At 44.6% G+C, this 18,725-nt stretch overlaps 1 protein-coding gene across 6 annotated transcripts in view; it reads right to left on the bottom strand.

Annotated features, from left to right (window-relative positions):
• The window catches only part of DUSP16 (dual specificity phosphatase 16), an 86,040-nt gene that overhangs the window by 40,722 nt on the left and 26,593 nt on the right, over positions 1–18,725 (bottom strand). For 2 of the 6 annotated variants that reach the window (XM_060112874.1, XM_060112877.1), the window contains 4 exons: positions 18,270–18,352; positions 16,101–16,412; positions 5,628–6,218; positions 4,496–4,634 (listed from right to left, as the gene is read on the bottom strand). In XM_060112874.1, the coding sequence (XP_059968857.1) occupies positions 4,496–4,634; positions 5,628–5,855 (367 nt within the window). In that variant the 5' untranslated portion in view covers positions 5,856–6,218; positions 16,101–16,412; positions 18,270–18,352. Of the gene's footprint in view, positions 1–4,495; positions 4,635–5,627; positions 6,219–13,379; positions 13,523–16,100; positions 16,413–18,269; positions 18,353–18,725 lie in introns of those variants that run through there. The other 4 variants (XM_060112873.1, XM_060112878.1, XM_060112875.1 and 1 more) reach the window with 3 other exon arrangements.

The following is an 18,725-nucleotide window of genomic DNA, read 5'->3' on the forward strand; positions in this document are numbered from 1 at the left end:
AGTCAAGGTTGGCAACTGTTTATATCCATCAACGATGAGGGACAACTTTCCAAAGGAATCCAAGTTCATTTTTTTTGGCTAAGATGAGGCTACAACTCATAGTAAAACCCTTTAATCCCCTGGGGGTGAAACAATGCTATGGTCTAATCTGGCTTGGTTATTGGGAGACTACTGGGAGACTTATTAATGGCTAAGCAGGATAAGCAATTTACTTTTTTTTTTAAATATAAGTTTATTTATTTATCTTTGGCTGCGTTGGGTCTTGGTTTCTGTGCATGGGCATTCCCTAGTTGCGGTGAGCAGGGGCTACTCTTCATTGTGATGCGCGGGCTTCTCATTGCAGTGGCTTCTCTTGTTGCAGAGCGTGGGCTCTAGGTGCGCAAGCTTCAGTAGTTGTGGCTCGTGGGCTTAGTTGCTCCGCGGCGTGTGGGATCTTCCCGGACCAGGGCTTTAACCCGTGTCCTCTGCACTGGCAGGTGGATTCCTATCTACTGCGCCATTGGGGAAGTCCCTCAATTTACTTTTTTTTTTTTTTTTTTTGCTATACGTGGGCCTCTCACTGTTGTGGACTCTCCCGTTGCGGAGCACAGGCTCCAGACGCGCAGGCTCAACGTCCATGGCTCATGGGGCCAGCTGCTCCGCGGCATGTGGGATCCTCCCGGACCAGGGCACGAACCCATGTCCCCTGCATCGGCAGGCGAACTCTCAACCACTGCACCACCAGGGAAGCCCCCTCAATTTACTTTTAAAGTACAAAAAAAATTATTTAAACTGTTCTCAATTCATATGGATTCAAGGGCTTGTATCCTCCTATGAATGGCACTAGGTTTTCTAGAGCTCGTAGCTCCTCAAAGTTCAGGATTTAAGCCCTGTTTAATTGTACTAGTATTTTGTTTTGGTTTTTGGCCACACCACGTGGCTTGTGGGATCTTAGTTCCCCGACCAGGGATTGAACCCAGGCCCTCAGCAGTGAGAACTCAGAGTCCTAACCACTGGGCCGCCGGGGGAATTCCCTGTACTAGTGTATTTATTAGATCTTAAAATCATGTTGAAATCTGCTTAAATAGATGGAAACATTTTCGTATTAGATACTTTTCCCATAACAGCTATATTTTTGCTCTACCTGAACGAAGACAACTTGCAAATCATTTATGTCAAAATATCCTCAAGTTTTTGCTACACTTTCAGATTAGTTTCATCACTGTTTAATATAATCACTTACAAACTAAACTAAATGAATAAAGTAAGTCATATGAAATACAAATGGTATAAACCTACATGTAAGCTAATTTATATTTCAGATATTTATTGAAAACTGAAGAAGTGCTAGGCCTTGTGGGGAACACAGAGATGAACAAGACATAGTCCTCGGCTTGAAAAAAAGAGAATCCAGGAGGGGGCTTAAGCTAACAAATGAAAAAGATACATGACAACATAAGTTTAAATAAGATTTTAAGATACTAATCAAAGACTCGCATGTGGCATATGGCTATCAAACATTAATCACTTGGTTTAGAATACTGGCTGGGCCTAAAAAGAGGGAGAGTTGATCAGTCAGGGGTCAAGATCGCTGGCTGAGTAGGCCCACAGATGTGGCCAATACAGGCCGAGTTCACTGCAGAACCAGGTTCTAAGTTTCAGGACTGGAAGGCTCGGCACCCTGGTCTCACTGATAATCAGCTGTCAAAGTGGCTTAACAGGACCCCTTTCCCTGGCAGAAGCTGAAGTTTACCAGGCTAGCCTGTCCCAGAGCAGAACCTGCTGTTCCATATGGAAGAATTAAGCCCACTGCGCTCCAGTGCAGCTTCCCCGAATCCAACCCTCTCCCGAAACGGAGTCTTCATGGTTAATGTCCGTGTAACTAGGTCCCACAGGTAAGTCTGGGTCTCCTCTTGCTTGAGGAAAAGGGCTTATTCAGATGCTTCCTCTATCAGTTCCTTGGGGGAGGTCCTCTTTTTCCCCTTCTCCAGAGTCACTGCTCTCTAGGTAAGGTGGCCCTGAGAAGGTGAATGGAATTCGGGCCACGATTCTTCACTCCATATACTGATATAATGACCATAAAAAAACCATCTGACGTATCTAATACTTTCTTCCTGTCAATCTCAAAGTAACTGAAAGCTCTAAAGTAATGGAGAAATCACTCCAAGAAACCACTTTGTCTTTCCATTATCACATCCCCCCAGGGCCGACAAGCATCTGTAACTGCTGAAAGCATCGGGGCAGCTTGTAGTGAAACCTGTCTCCGGCAGCCCTGTCATTTCCCGTAGCACCTGTGGGGCGCTAGCATGCTTTTCCAAGGTCAGTTATTTTCCCCGAAGCAAAATATTTAAGAAACACGTGTTGATAGGTCCTTCTACCCCACATCCCTGGGACGTCCTCTGAGCAGCTGCTGGACCTTGGCAAACAACAAAAAAACGAAAGCAAAAAACAAAACACTGCCGAGAACTGATGTCACGCCTTCCCCAGCGCTCTCTTCTACTAACTCTCTTTTCTGTCCACCCTGAGGAACAACCAAGGGAATTCCCAACTGGTCAGAAGCTTTCGGATGGCTGGGAGGCTTTTAATCACCCAGAACCCTCTCTGAGGTGTCCTAAGAAATCTCGCTGCTCAGAAACCCCCAAACAAGGTCATTCAGTCCTTGAAGCCACCTTCTAAGCTAAAAGAAATACGGGATTCTGGGGGTGTGGATGACGAGATGGAGCTGTATGAATACACGTATGTGGTTCTCGGAGCTGCCTCGATGGGCTTTTGCGTTTAGGCCTAGGACCCATTTCCGGTACAAAGCGGGGATGCCAGGGGTTCTGACCAGCACCATCCCACGTATCCCTAGGGCTGATCTCGATGGTTAGAATGAGTCCCTTTCCTTCCTTACTGCCCAGTGAGCACCCCTCCCAAAGCCGCACACGGCTGGAAAGAACCTTCCACATAACAAGGGAGAGCTCCTTGGGAAAGAGGAGAAACTACTTGAGCAACTAAAACTCGACATGAGCTCATTCCTCCAGGAGCGTCCGCCTGGCCAAGCTGTCGGGTCCGAGGCCCCGTAGAGAAAGGCGTCTCAAACAAGAGCAAGGAGGGATGATCACTTTCCCTCTGGGTGTACCCTCTTTAAGAAAAACCCTGGCTCCGTCGATAGGATGCCAAGGTAAAGTCCCTCACAGTGGCTCCGAGAAGCATGACTGCGTTCCTGAACTCAGCAACCGAGGTGAGTGAAACTCTAGTCATAGTTGTCAGATTTAACACAGTCACACTCCCAGTAAAAGACCACGCCTACCAAGAGACACAGAACCTAATGCTATAATTCTCCGTTACAGAGTTCTGAGAGCTACGTTCTGAGACAAGCTGGCTTCCCTTTAGGTCAGAATTGCAGCACAGATGAAACGTGTGCCAGCAGACGACCTGAAAGGGACAGGTAACTATGCTTATTCTTTGAAACCAGGAGCAAAAGCTGACGAGAGAGAAATGAAGACACAGAAGTCTTATTTAAACCTTCAGAGAGTTTAAATGTGGTAACAAACCAATGACTGATTCATCCTATTCTCTTACAACTGAAATGTCCATAGTCTAACAATCAATTGCCAGTAACATCAAGCTCACTGGACTCTCCTTGCAACAAAAGACGAGGTGCGCAAGTGACAATATCTGTCAATATTTTGTTTTTCTTAGATCAGATTTTTAAAAGTGATCTTGCCGATCACTGTGGCAGAATCTGCTGGACACAGCGGCTTTGTGGTAAAGGTTACTGCGCATTGTCAAACTGTATTCCCTGCTCTGGGAGCCAGAGTGAGTGAAAGGGCTTCAGTACTGTCTGCCAAACAGGGAAAGCAAAGGATGAACAGTCTGCTTTGGAATTTCATGAGATGGAACTCCCACACCACCGTCCTTTAGGGCAGATATAAAATAGTTAGTCCTTTCCATGCACTTTATAAAGTCATCTGGTTGCTTAGCATTTGCAAGTTGAGACTTTTTTTTAGTTGTGAAAACAAAACAAAAATACGTAAGTTAGTTTTACAATTTTCCCTCTAATTATTGGAAGAAATATTCTGCACACATTCTCTTTCTATCTCATTGTACATAATGTCCAGGATGGGTGATCTTATCGCTGGAGTCCACTTCAACCAAAAATGTTTAACAGGGGTTCACACTGAATACTGGACGGGTCCTCTCCTTGGGGGTGGACGCTGAGAGCGAGCTGAAATGCAGAGCATTCGGTGTTTGTAGATCTATACGGGCACACGGACCTACACGGCACTTCTGGCTAACAAATACCAGATGAAGAGGCACTTGAGCTAAATCAAAAATACGCTGACCAATGGGGAAGAACAGCAGTATTCAGGCTAACTAGAATAGTTACGTCAATCAAAAGCTATAAGTAAGTCATTTTACACAATGACCTCAAAGTTGCGTCCACCTAGTGTACTTCGAGTTCGTTGGGGAACCTGCTTACTCACAGGCTCGAGGAGATTCCGAGTCCTTGCAGTTCTACCACAAGCCTTACCTGCAAGCAGTTGAACAGAGCTGAAGCTCTTCTCCAGTTTACCCAGGAGTACAGTGAGAAAACAGTCTGAGGCCAGAGAGGCCACATCTTGGGAGCTTTGATCGTAAACTACAACCTTCTGACTGCAATCAATGTCGACCTAAAATGCAAACGTGAGGCTGTCAGGGAGGAAAGTGAGGAAAATAATCCCATACACCTCTGCTGCTGAAGCAAGTAACTGCTTCCTGTTTTCCTTAATATTCTGAATAAAAATGAGATGTGGTCAATTTACTGGATAAACCAAGCATACACACGGTTTAAATGTTTGTAAAAATCAACATTTACAAGGCAAACTTGATGCTATTTCTGTGTAAATGTGCTCAAAACTCCTTAGTCTTAAATCCTTAACACGATAACAGGGTAAAAACATGTACAACAAAATAATATGCAAAATAAACATAACGATCCCAATCCCCCGAACTACAGAAATATTTTAAATGGTTCCACTCAATAACAAATCAGCTTTTCGTAAAATTAAAGCATGAACTCATTTTTATTCCTGAACAAAAGAAATAGCCTTACCTACCACAAAGCGGACATTCTGGTATCCTAAGAAAAACTTTCCTTGAAGATCCTTAAATTCTGACCATTACCTTAACTTCCCACAAATAAAAAAACACTTGTAATATAATTAGTTTCTACTTTCTTTTCAAGGCACTTGAAAAGAATGATTTCCTTTCAGTACATTTGTAAACAACATAAAACCATGTATTAATGTATTAGTTATTAATAACATACATACAATATTATATACTATTATATAATTGCTAATAATTGAGTATTATAATATACTACATTAAACATAACTTTTTATTTGTGTTAAATTAATGAAACAATTTTTAGCATTAATAGGGAAACACAGCACTGGATCAAATAAAAACAAGTTAAGCTTTCTGTGTAGTTTAGAAATATTCTGAGGTGTGACAGTGTCTACAATTAGTGAATTATCCTGAGGTGTCATTAGGTATCAAAGTTTAAAAAAAGCAACCAAAACTTCCTCAAATTACTTTCTCCCCTTCATTTAAAGTGATTCCCCATTCAGCATGTCCATTTATGTTAAAAAGGAAAAAAAAAAAAAAAAGCAAGCATGTACCTTATGTTTGGCTGAGTGCTGGATGAGCTCTGTAATTAACACTTTGTCCTGTTGCAACCTTCGCTTCATAAGCTTGGAGCAGTTGATATTAATGGCTTCCAAAATGTGGGACGTATTGTATTCCACGAATGGCCGGCTATCAATTAGCAGCACTTTTTCCGTTCCACTTTCCAGCAGAGCCACCAACCTCTCAGTAACAATTTGAGTTCCAATCATCTCATGGGCCATGACAACAATAAGTCCTCTTTTCCCACCTCCTCCTTTAATTTGCCACGATGATGTAATGGTGGTGTGCTCAAAGCCTCAGCCACTCCATTGTACTGAAATGTATGAGGTCAGGCTGGTGGCGACTGGCAAGAGGAGAGTTAAACCCATTTCCAGCAAGAGCCCTCCAAGTGAATGTCTCTTTCTCCTTCCCGTTGATGTGCTCGCGCAGAGGCCTCCTGCCACAAAGCAGCCCCTCACATTTGATTCATAAAGAGATGACTGGAATAACCATTCCAACAAAAGATGCTTTGGGGCAGCCAGTGCATTACATCATTCTTTACCTCTGTTCCCCCGCTCCAACAGCTTTACATGGGGCTGAAAAGCCTACATGGAGAGAGAATGACAGACGGAAGACAAAACATGGGGGTCAGAGAAAGAAAGAGCATCGGATTAGAGGGAGTGTATGATTCATAATATTTACCCCATTAATCTAATTCCATACTTGATGCACTGTTTCATTTGAACAAACAAACAAAAAGGACAAGTAGGTATGGCTTCAGAAAACGTTACTAATGATAATTCGCTTTCACCGCAAAATATAAAAACTCAAAGATGACAAAACAGGACATAGTCATGAATTATATATAATCACCTGGGGGCCCAAAACTACTTGACTTACAGTATGAAATTAAAAGAGCTGTAAAAAGCCAGTCCAAGTATTTTTATTCCAGATGGGTTTCCTCTATTTGCTTATTTCTTGAAAATAGCACAAAAAAACAACCACCTAAGATCAGGTTAGCAATCTGACGTTATCAGGACATAAAAAATCTTTCCTGATGGCTTGAGAATTACTATGATAAATGGAGTGTGTGCTGTGAGCCTTCCTTGAAACTACCCTCAGGAAGAGGCAGGAAAATGGGAGGTTCTGTAAATTTCGGCTGCCTTTTAAGGAAGAGGAGGGGCCATGACTGATGTGCTTGTCACACCAAGTGCTGAACTAGCTGCTGGGGGCCTGTGAGGCATCCACTCCACCCCAGGCAGACTCACAGCTAAGATCGTGGCCGGTCCTCCGCTTCCAGTTCTCTTTGTCTTGTACCTCATTTTTTTTTTTTTTTTTTTTTTTTTTTTTTTTGCGGTACGCGGGCCTCTCACTGTTGTGGCCTCTCCCATTGCGGAGCACAGGCTCCGGACGTGCAGGCTTGGTGGCCATGGCTCACGGGCCCAGCCACTCCGCGGCATGTGGGATCTTCCCAGACCAGGGCACGAACCCGTGTCCCCTGCATCGGCAGGCGGACTCTCAACCACTGCACCACCAGGGAAGCCCTTGTACCTCATTTTTAAGAGACTCACTGATTCCCAGACTCAGAAAATCTCACACCTTAACCTTGGACTCTAGGTCAGCAACCCAGGTATACGAGAGCCCTTAATACTGGACCTGGTGCTTACGTATTCTTGCCAAACTCCTAAGATAGACCATTTCTTAGTTAACACTAGTTGGAGTTTTGTGCCCATAGCTTAAGCCCGCACCCGGACCTTCAATATTCTCACATTCCTATCTCCCTGGTCCATCTGTGCTTATAGGAAATGCCCTACTACATAAAACTAGACGTCCACTGTTGGCATTCGACTTCTAGAGGTTAAACTACTTGATGGCAGACGTTTTGTATTGTATTTCTTACTTCCACAGTGTTTCTGCACATAAGATAGTCAATGTACACTGTTACAAGTTAGTAAAATTCTCCTTGTTCCAAAAATGACTTATGATACTGAATAACTCGTATGTGATTAACTGATTTTGGATTAGGATGACAGACCCCCTCAAACATCATGGGGTCCCGTTTCCTAATTTCACACTTACAAATTAGAAACTGAAGCACGGAGAAGTGGGAGTAGACAGGACAGAGAGAGGAGTGGCCTCGCCCTTTACTTGTTATGTAACTTCGGACAAATCATTATTAACCTCGCTGACCACACTTTCCTCATCTCTAAAAGGTACATATAGTATTGGCCTTGTCTCCTCACAAAGTTTGTTTTGAGGATGAAATTATGTCAGTTATCTAAAGAGAGTAAGTCAGAAGGCAACTAGTCATCACACAGAGAAAGGAGGAAAAATGCTGTAAAGATGCCAATGGTGAACAGAGCTGCCTTGCATCTGGAATCTGAAAGGCATCCCTCAGCAGATAAAGACGGGGCAATGCCATCCTGCTACAGTCCGGCTTCAGCCAGGCTGTGCTGCTTCTCACGGAGCCAGACATCCACGGCGTTAGAAGGCACCTGAGAAGCCATCTCGTCCAGCCTCACGTCTCACAGATCAGCTCCACATGATACATTATTTGTCCATTTCGTGTCTTCATTATACGAATGTATTACTTTTAGTGCAGCTTAATGGCAGTGAAGCACGAAAGTCATCTCTACCTTTGACTGAAGAAACCAGAGCAGAGAATTTGTCCTACTAAATCAACCAATGCACATTCGCACAGCAGCTACCCAGGGTATTTCTGACTCAAGTCCTGACTGCCCGGTGACACAGTTCACAGCCACGCAAGGTCCTGGGCTCAGATGGCCTGACTCCCTCACCGGGGCTCCCACTCCCGGGTTACCCTGTTTTCCTAAGAACCTGTCCCCACAGTGAAGCTGCACTGAGACAGAGTGATGTGACTTGTCCACGCGGGAGCCCGGGCAGCGCAGAAAGCGGAAACCCGAGAACGGGAGCGAGTGGATGCCAACAATGGCCTGAGTCTCTGGGCCCCATTGGCTCCTCTCAGTGGTGCAAACCGGGCCGGACAAAGCAGTTATCTGGGTTAGCAGATCGAGGGACAAAGGGAGGGAGAAGACAGCAAACATGCAAAAGCTGAGTGAGAAAGTTCTCATCTTTGCTTCCCTCCAGCCAACTCTCAGAAGCCCAGATCACTGAAACCCAAGGCAGGCTGTGGCCAACAGGTCCACCGGGAAGAAAACGGTCATTCCTCCCCAGAGAACCAGAGTCAGTCGTTCCGGATAGAAAAAGACCCTTTCCCTGACCAAGAAGAGGTCTGGTCAAAGTGACCCTGACATGAGGATGTAGCTGAAAGAAAACAGTGAAGGTGACTGAGGATAAAGTTACGCCTTTCACATCGTCCTGCGGCCAGCTGGAGCCCTCTGACAGCACCTTCATGCACAGCGTCTGATGTGCCGAGGTCCCAGGTGGCTATGGAGGAGGCCGAGGCTGCCAAGGGGCTGTGGAAGGTGAGGAAACAACAGCCTTAAACCTTGTTCGCTTGCAGCTGCAGAATTCTGGGGAAGACCTCGTCCTAGGCTACAGCTCTAATTTAGAAATTTCTCTCCATTCACTGTTGTTTCCGAGGAAGGTCAACACGCTGAGATCAGGGACGCATCTGTGATCGTTTTGTTCTCGGAATCTTTCGCATCAAGTAGGATTTAAGAGATGACAGGAGAATATCTGATAGTTGGCAGCCCCAACAAGCTCATCTTACCCCAAAATCTCTTCAAGAAGTCAGAAGGCATACAAATTTTTAGATGGAACACGGGGGCCCAAGTGCATATAGCAAAGCCCAGGGCAGGCCAGCTTTGCTATTTACCTATTTTCTTAGACAATTTTTAAAGTTTTAATTAATTTCTTTTTATTTTTAATACAGAGTATAGTCACATGGCTCAAAAAAAATAAATAGAAAACTGTATACACACTATGAATACGTATACTTTATCCATCCAATGTTTGTCCACTATATTTCAATAAAGCTGTTAAAATTGCCATTATATTCAAAGTCCAACAAATACATTTAAGTGAAAAAAGTGAGCACATTGGAAATCCTTCTCCCGCCCTTGTCCTCCACCTGCCCAGGTCCTCCCTGGCCCTCTAACTGGTAAACACTGTTAATAGTTTCTTCTGATTTCTTCCAAAGATTTTTTTAAATGAAAATAGAATAAAACACTATATATTCTTTTCCTTTTCCTTCTCTGTTCAACCGGATACACAGTACTGTTACACATCCTGCTTTTTCTTTCACTTAAAATACTCCAATTTGATTTTTTCCAAATTTAATTAGAATGTAATACAACCTATATATCCATGGGTCTCCCATACATGCACTTCTGGAAATCTAAATAAAACATGTAGAAATACTCAACCTTAAAAGACAACTCCCAACCATAATTCAAAAAGAGTCATGCACCACAATGTTCACTGCAGCTCTATTTACAATAGCCAGGACATGGAAGCCACCTAAGTGTCCATCGACAGATGACTGGATAAAGAAGATGTGGCACATATATACAACGGAATATTACTCAGCCATAAAGAGAAACGAAACTGAGTTACCTGTAGTGAGGTGGATGGACCTAGAGTCTGTCATACAGAGTGAAGTCAGTCAGAAAGAGCAAAACAAATACCATATGCTAACACATATATGTGGAATCTAAAAAAAAAAAATGGTCATGAAGAACCTAGGGGCAGGACAGGAATAAAGACATAGATGTAGAGAATGGACTTGAGGACACGGGGAGGGGAAGGGTAAGCTGGGATGAAGTGAGAGAGTGGCATGGACATATATACACTACCAAATGTAAAATAGATAGCTAGTGGGAAGCAGCTGCATAGCACAGGGAGATCAGCTCGGTGCTTTGTGACCACCTAGAGGGGTGGGATAGGGAGGGTGGGAGGGAGATACAAGAGGGAGGAGATATGGGGATATATGTATATGTATATCTGATTCACTTTGTTATACAGCAGAAACTAACACACCACTGTAAAGCAATTATACTCCAATAAAGATGTTTAAAAAAAAAGACAGCTCCCCCTTTCCTCTAGCATTACACCCAATCGGCTGTTTACCTGAGGACCAAAAGGCTGAGGAGTAATTCACGACAATGTGCTTGAACGGTCAGCAAGCTGCTTTATGGCATCCTAATGGGAGAGTATCCTCTGGAGCTACTCTGACTCAAGAGAAATTTAAAATGTGACACTCATGTTCAAGGAAGCACGAAATTTCTCTCTTAAAGGACAACCTGCTGCAACCTGGGCTGTTCCCGCCCAAAGAGAAGGCGGCACCACAAGTTCCCTGTATGGAGGCCATGGGGCCGCTGAAGGTCAAGGCCTTCAGCCAGGTCACTCTGCTGCCGCCCCGTCCCTGCAGACCTCAAGAGCGCTGTTCAAGGTCTCCCACCTGGGCCGCCCTCCGGGCTGCCTGGGGATCGTGCTGAGGGAGCCCTGGACCACGATGCTACCCAGGAGGTGGGGCTGGGGCAGAAGAGACTCTCTTCTCAAGAGAAGGGTGATGGGACGTCCCAGTCCACCATCGAGGAAATCTAGGAGGCAGCCAGCCTTCAGAAGACAGCGACACAACCCTTCTATATACATACAAGAGAGTTTTCTATTAAAAAAAAAAAAAAAAGGGAAGAGATATGGGGACGTATGTATAACTGATTCACTTTGTTATAAAGCAGAAACTAACACACCATTGTAAAGCAATTATACTCTAATAAAGATGTTAAAAAATAAAATAAAATTGAATTTTAAAAAAGGTCAGTACTTATTGTACCCAAGACTAGTAACCTTAACCAGGTCCACTAAACAAATATTTACAAAGTATCCTAGTTTCAGAAATAAAGGATTTAAAAGACTTTATTTATGAAGAGATGGAGAGAGCCAGAGGCAATATGTTAGTATAACAAAATACACACATCAGGGAACAGCGTGGGCAGATCCCCTAAAGAAGGGCCAACTGTGGTATATTTTACATGTCAGCAAACAATTTACGTTTCCTATTTTATAACATTTAATACTGACATAAACTGTGTAAGAACCTTCCGCCCTAACATACAATATTTGACGTTTTTCTGTGTAACTTACGTTTGAGATTCCATTCGGTTACCTATGGAAATGCATCTATGACTTTATAATGGAAATTAGGAGAGTGTTATTTGTTCAAACTCACTCTACATCCAACGTCGCAAGAGTATCAATGGACTAAAGAATACCACTGAATTAGCTACGTGGGAGAACTGTTAAGTCTAAGGCTATTTTGATGATCAATTTAATTAAAAGAACGAAATAAAGCTCAACTGGCTAAGAACCAGTATTTGCCATTAGAGTAATTAGCTGAGAGGAAAAGTGTTTTGTTTTGATTGCAGCCTTTACTTGACTTGTAGCCTTTAAAGCCAGTGTCCAACCAGCAAATTTTTTAAAGATTGAGGTCGTTTTTAAATGACTGGTAAGCATCTCCCTCCTCTTCTCAGATGAGGCGTTATTCTTTTCGACTTCCCAGATACGATCCTGGCTTCTCGGCGGGTCACACTGCACTGGGTCTATTCCACCAGGAAAGAGGTGAGGCCCTTTCTCGCACACGATTCTCCCCCTGGGGCTGTTGCCGGCACAGCTACCCCGGTGCCCACAACAGGGCCCACAGGCTGCCCCCTATCTCACCCCCCAGTTCCATTTTAAAACCTTCCTTTTCAAAGGAATTCTCAGGAGAGGGGAAAGGCCCCCAAAGCTGTGTCTGCTTTGTTCAGTGAGGACAGTGGCCGAGCCTTGTTTGGCTGGGCTTCAGCTCAAGCTCAGATTCTCAGAGAATTTATGGAAAGCATATAATCAGGTGAGAAGTTTAAGACTGGCTTGTAGTTTAGCTATTAAACTACAAGCCAGTCTTAAAATTTTTTTTCCTCCAGTAAAACTGAAGAAATAGGCAACAGGATACACCAAACAGGCTTTCAGCAGAGCCTTACACACAGACTATTAATAAGAGAAAAACTGAACAAATCAAAAGGGAAAAAAGAAGGCCATGGTGTCCGGAAGCAAGAGCATCTTGGACTCTGACCATTTTCATTCTACACTGATTAAAGCTTCTCTGCTTCACGTGCTGCGGGTTAACCCTGACAGAAATTCCGAGGTCTGGTATTTGGTAAAATGTATGCCATAAAGAAACAAAAACAAACCCCAAAACCATCCTCACCAAAGCCAAGAAGGCAATACGAGCTTAATGCATTTTTCAGTCACCTATTCCTGCCTTGGCCATATTTTCTTACCCCAGCATAGAGGACGCAACCTGACTAGTGGTGGCGATAACGGGATAGAGGTTGCTTGAATCACTGTCTAGACAGAGCTAGGCATGGAGACAACATTTGTCAGCACTGGAAAAATCCAACAACCGCCTCTCAGCGACTCACAGCACTGCAGGAAGAACCCGCTCTTATCAGAGGCTCAGGTTGTTTACACGCATCTCAAGGATCCCCAGACAAAGGCTGGAAGAGCAGCCATCCTTCAGAGACTCGATACATGGCCTTTGCTTCAGACACAGATCAGCCCAGGCAGAGTCCAGATCTGTGAGAAGCCTTCCCCAAGTTTCTGCTAAGGAAGAGCACGGCGCTCTTGGAACTGGCTCACCGGAAGCCTCCCGTTTATGGTCACCTGTTCTACCAGCTTCCCCCTCCCTGACCCACCTGAGCTCTCCGCCCCACTCCACCCCCTCCCCCCTCCTCCCCTCCTCTTTCCTGCCTCCACACCAGTGATCCATCCCCGACACACTCCTGCCCCAGGGCTCCCTCACTTACCCTTCTGCATTTAAAGCTTCCTCCTGGCACCCTGCCTGAAAACGACGGACTCTAGCCCCCAGAAGCAGTAGTCTTGACGGGGTGGGAATGAAGGACCCCTGGATGGAGTGGCTGGTGAGAGGAATGTGGCCAGAGGCTGGTTTAATCTGAGAGCTGAGGAGAACCTGTTGTGCAAGGATATTTGCAATAAAGCTGGGCTGGAGGCAGGGGAGGAGAGATTCAGAATGTTAGATGGGGAATAATTAGTACATCCTGGTTTTCCTGAGCATCTGTCAGGCCTACTGCAACTCATTCAGTCAACTAACGAATGGTCATTGGGCACCTAACAAGTGCCAGGCACTGCTGTGGAAATGCAACAAAAACGAACGAGGCAAAAGCTCTTGTCCTCCCGGAGTTTCTAACTGAATGACGAGACATGCATAATAAACAGCAACAACAACAAAACATGTCGTATGAGAGATGGTGATCAGTGCTATGGAGAAAAAATTAAGCAGGGAAAGAAGAAGGAGAGTGGAGGTGGAGGGGTTAAAGTTTTAAACAGAGCAGTCAGAGAAGCCCTTGCTCTGATGGTTAAGTAAAGACCATGAGGGAGGTGGAAGATGGCCACGTGGACGCCTGGGAGACTAGTTCTCTATGTCAGGGCTTGAGGCCAATGAATATGTTGACCAAGGTAATGCTGAATTGGGCAAATGCCAGGAAAAGATGTGGCAGGTGTTCAGTCTTCCTTCAGAACTATGGTTATATCTTTTGGAAATGAAGCATTTTTAGTCACTTGAACTTTTAACTTAAGCATAAAATATACACACACACACACACACACGAAAGTTTAGTACAGTTTCTCCCTTAAAACTACAAAGGAAGAAGATGTGGTTCCTATGTTAGTGCATTACTTGGCAAAGAAATAAAAAGAAACACTGTAACAAAAAGATTACTGTTAATGCTAATTTAATACAATTCTTCCAACTCCACAAATGTGTAGTACCTAACAACAGAATCTTGGCTTTATAACATAGAATGTAGGAAAACATCAAAGACATGTTGAACAAGGTGCATGCTTGAATAGAGCTATACAACAAGGAAATCATTTAAAGGAGGTTTACATTAAAATAAAGAAAAATGCTTTCAAGGAGCTCTCCTTGTCAGAAGGTGTATCAAATCCTTACCACAAGGCCTTTGTAAGAGAGGTTACTGTATTCAGGGGGGTAGGTAATACTAATGTAAACTTATCATCTTTATCCATGCACCACAGTTAGCCCACCTACCCCCAAACAGCCAAATTCCACTATATAACAGGTGTACTTTCCTGACAAAGAGCTAAATTACTAAAGATATTACGACCAAAGTAAACATGACCAACAATGAAAGATAATCATGATATATAAAGAGAGTAAAATCAAAGTACAGAACAGTAGGTAAAGCAGAACCTCAAACACCCACATATATACAAACACACAAACATATATATTCAAAAATGTCATAATAGTTTTGCTTGGGTAAAGGTAATATTTATTATATTCTTTTCTTTCCCATAATCTTGGAAAGTGCAGAAAAAAATTAGAGAAAGGGCATGACATCCACGCAGACCCAGGTCCTGTTGGCTCTAGCCCTCCTGAACAGCGCTGTCAAGAAAAGTGTGGGTTGGGAATTCCCTGGCAGTTCAGCGGTTAGGACTCGGCGCTTCCACTGCCTTGGGCCCAGGTTCCATCCCTGGTCAGGGAACTAAGATCCCACAAGCCGCGTGGCACGGCCAAAAAAAAAAAAAAAAAATGTATACACATACACACACACAACAAGAACAACGACAAAAAAGTGTGGGTTTGGGCAAAGCAAGAATGTCAACAAACACAATATAGGGAAGCTGATGTTTACCCTCAAGGTAAAAAGCTGAGTCTCTACTTCAGAAAAGGACTTACAAAGGATTATTTTAATAACAGTAACGTTTGGGGGGTGGGAAAAATTAAATTTTAAATTACACACTTGTGACTATAAACCTGCACTTTTAAAAAGGGTCAGCTGAGGTGTAACTCTTTTAATACAGAAGGGTTTTTTTTCCGTATACAAAGGACTCGTAGCTAGCTTTCTAATATATTCCCTAACACTCTTAAAATGTATTTCAATTTATAAAGTTTCCAAAACAAACCTACCTAAAGCATCGCAAATGAAACACAGTGTGACTTTTACTCCTCTCACTGGAAAAGCGCAAATTCTTTTAACGAAGTCGCCAAACGGCCCGTCACTGTCCTCAGCTCCTAAATAGACGCGCACGAGACTTGAACAGATTCCAGGCGTGGCCTTCAAGCCTGGACCACACCTGCTTCCAAGGCCCTGAGGCTAAAAATAACCCTGGGGCCTCAAAAATGGGACACCAGCCAGGCCAGGGGTAGCTGCCGGCCCCCTGCTCCGCTCCACTGACAGTGAAAGCGGGAGCTACGAAGCTCGACAATCACAAAATCCTCCACCACAGGCTCCTGCCTGTCTCTCTGTGCCAACCACCTCCATCCTAGGCCGGCTCGGTTTCTTTTCCCCTTGATGCCAAAACCAACCCTAGGAACTTAGAAACAAGTGAGGTTTTATGGTGTATTGTTTAAAACAAACAAACAAACAAACAAACAAAAACTGTGGACCAAGACTCAGGAGACCTTGTTCCTAAGTTCAGCTCCTCTACGAAGACGCAAAAATGTCACAGCAAGAGTCACATCCTCCAGCCTGTTGTTTCCTCACCTGTGATCACGGAACATCTAAGGATTATCTAGGGATAGGATGAGATCGCCGGCAGCGCATCTCAGGTCTTAGCAAGTTGCCCTGACGAGGACAGAGTAGCAGGGCTGATGTGATCATCAGGCCGTCATGCTGAGGAGTTCGCATCCTACAACAGACGAGTTAAAACGGGTAACTCCTGGACAACGGCTCCGCAAAAAGCACGGTGAGCAGACAAGTTCCTTTGTGGTGGAGGATTTCCACTGCTCCAAGACGATGACTCCCGCGTCTCTGCCCGCCCCAGAATTTGCAGGATCCCCCTCTGGGACTGTTACGCTGCCAGGTAAGGAAGAAAGAAAGGGAGGGAGGTCGGAGGCGGGGCAGAGGAGGGGGCGGCGGCAGCAGCGTCGCTGCGCCCTCCAGGCTCCCGGGCTAATTTAAGTCACTGCATCTGTCTTCACGCTTCCCCTCCCGAGGCCCGGGGAGTCACTGGTGTCAGGAGGCTGCGCCCCAGGGCAAAGCGGGTGACAGGGCCAGGACCTGGGCCGAAGAATCACAGCGCCACAAGATAGAAGGAGACCGCAGCGCAGCCCAAGATGCTCCCGAGATGGGAGTCTGACTGTGCCCCGTCCTCACCTGTGGTTACTTTTTCCGCTCTGTCCTTTCCACCCTCTATCTTTGTCCTATCGTTTGGCTCTAACACACATCACCAAATGGCAACTTCTGTGCCCTTACCTGTGCTCAGATGCTTTGATGTTTCCTTCTCACTCCCCCTCTCCCTTCATATTCACCTTAATTTCTCTCCTTGGTATTAAAACCGAGCCTCTTCTTTTCTAAGGTTTACCCCTTATCATTAATCATTAATTTTCTTTTTCGGGGGGAACGGCCAAGGCCCTACATGTGTCGCTATTACAGTGAACAGTCCTAACTGCTCCAGACTGCTTTGACCCAGACTTCCGTGGATTCAGGTGTTTTGTCAACCTTTAAAATCTTTTGATTATTTGTTACCTTAGAATAAAACGTTTTATTTCGGGGGAGAGAGGTAAAATTTTCCAGTGAGGTATCTCACACGTGGTCATACTGAGTAGAGATGATTACTTCGGGATCTTACATTTTCACTAGCCCTCAGATGCCCTGATGATCTAGACCCTAAAAGTTAAATCCCTATCTAAACCTCAGAGGAAGACAATACAAACGCTCAGTGTCTTCCCACTAGATTATTTAGAAACTAACAACATCTGAATTATCTTGTGACGGAGAGCTTGGGTCTGAAGCAGGAAGCAAGCCCTGCACGTGGGGACAGAGTTGTCTCCATCCGGCGTCTGCAGGCACCTGTGTCTGCAGCATCCCCGCCCACCCTGCCTGCTTCCTCCACCCCCAGCCTCGGGTGAGCACAAACCCCACCCGGAGGACCTTCCAGGAGAAAGAAGAAAAGGCAGAGAGGAGAACTAAACAATGGCCGGCCTCTCATTTCAGCTCCCAGTGACTCTATTTGGCTAATTTTTTAAAAAGGATTTCCCGCACAATGTGAATAGCAAAATAAATAGGAATGGATTATAACCCACAGAATAAAATAAATAACCATGAGTGCAAAAAAAAAAAAAAAGCAATTTCTCACAAAACACTTGCTCTATGATGAAAGTTTGAGAGGATGGTGTTTCTATTTGCTTTTTTTTTTTTCTTTTTTAATAGGTTGTTCTGTCATCTTAACTCCCTCCATCAATTCCGGCGGGACGCCGGTCGGGTTCCAGGATGCCACATGCAGCAGGGAACACCTTCCTACCAAAGCCTCACTTTCCCTCTCTGAAAAATACCGAAGTCTGTATTGGTTTAAGTTAAATTAACTTAGATGTCTAAACCAATGCCGGGCACTGTGGGGACAACAGAAGAGATGGCAGGTCCCTGATGTTAACTGGTTGAGTAAACAGTTTTAAAAAATGACATTTGGACAAACACAAAATGATACTGTGCTGGCAGATGTACCGCAGCTCAAAGAGGAAGGCTTCCCGGGGCTTTGAAGGAAAACAGGGACATGAACGGCCAGAGAGAAGAGGGAAGAAAACTGCAGGTGAAGGAAATGCAGGAGCAAAGGTAGAGGGATGGGCTGCGTGCAGCTTTTCCCGGCCACAGCACAGACTGCATCAGCGAGTAACAAATAAGCTGGTGAAGCAGGAGGCGCCGCTGCTGACATACCTGGACGTCTACAGCCATCTAAGCCACCGCGAGCTTCAGGAACAGAACAGGAGAACATCACGGAGGAATGTCTCTCTGGGAGCCTTGTATGGATTGAAAGGAGAAAACAGGAGAAAGGAGACGAACCAGTTATGACCTTTACAGTTCTAGTTATCTGAGGATGGGCTCTGCCTAGGAGGGTGACTGTAAAATCTGCCAGGAAAAGAAAGATCCAAGAAGCTGGGATGGTCAAAATCCAAGGCAGCATGCCGGGCACAGAACACCTTTATTAAATAGCGTACTTCCTGACTGAAAGTGCCCATGAAAAGGGCTGTTTAGACTTCATTATTAAATTATTCCACCATGAGAACATCATCTGAAAATATCTCAATACCCATCCTGTTCTTGCTTCAGATGAACCAATATCAAGGAGAATGAGCAAAATGTACAAGTTCAAGTTTTACTAGTCAGGGCCTG

This window comes from Mesoplodon densirostris, chromosome 11, assembly GCF_025265405.1.
Source record: "Mesoplodon densirostris isolate mMesDen1 chromosome 11, mMesDen1 primary haplotype, whole genome shotgun sequence".
NCBI lineage: Eukaryota > Metazoa > Chordata > Mammalia > Artiodactyla > Ziphiidae > Mesoplodon > Mesoplodon densirostris.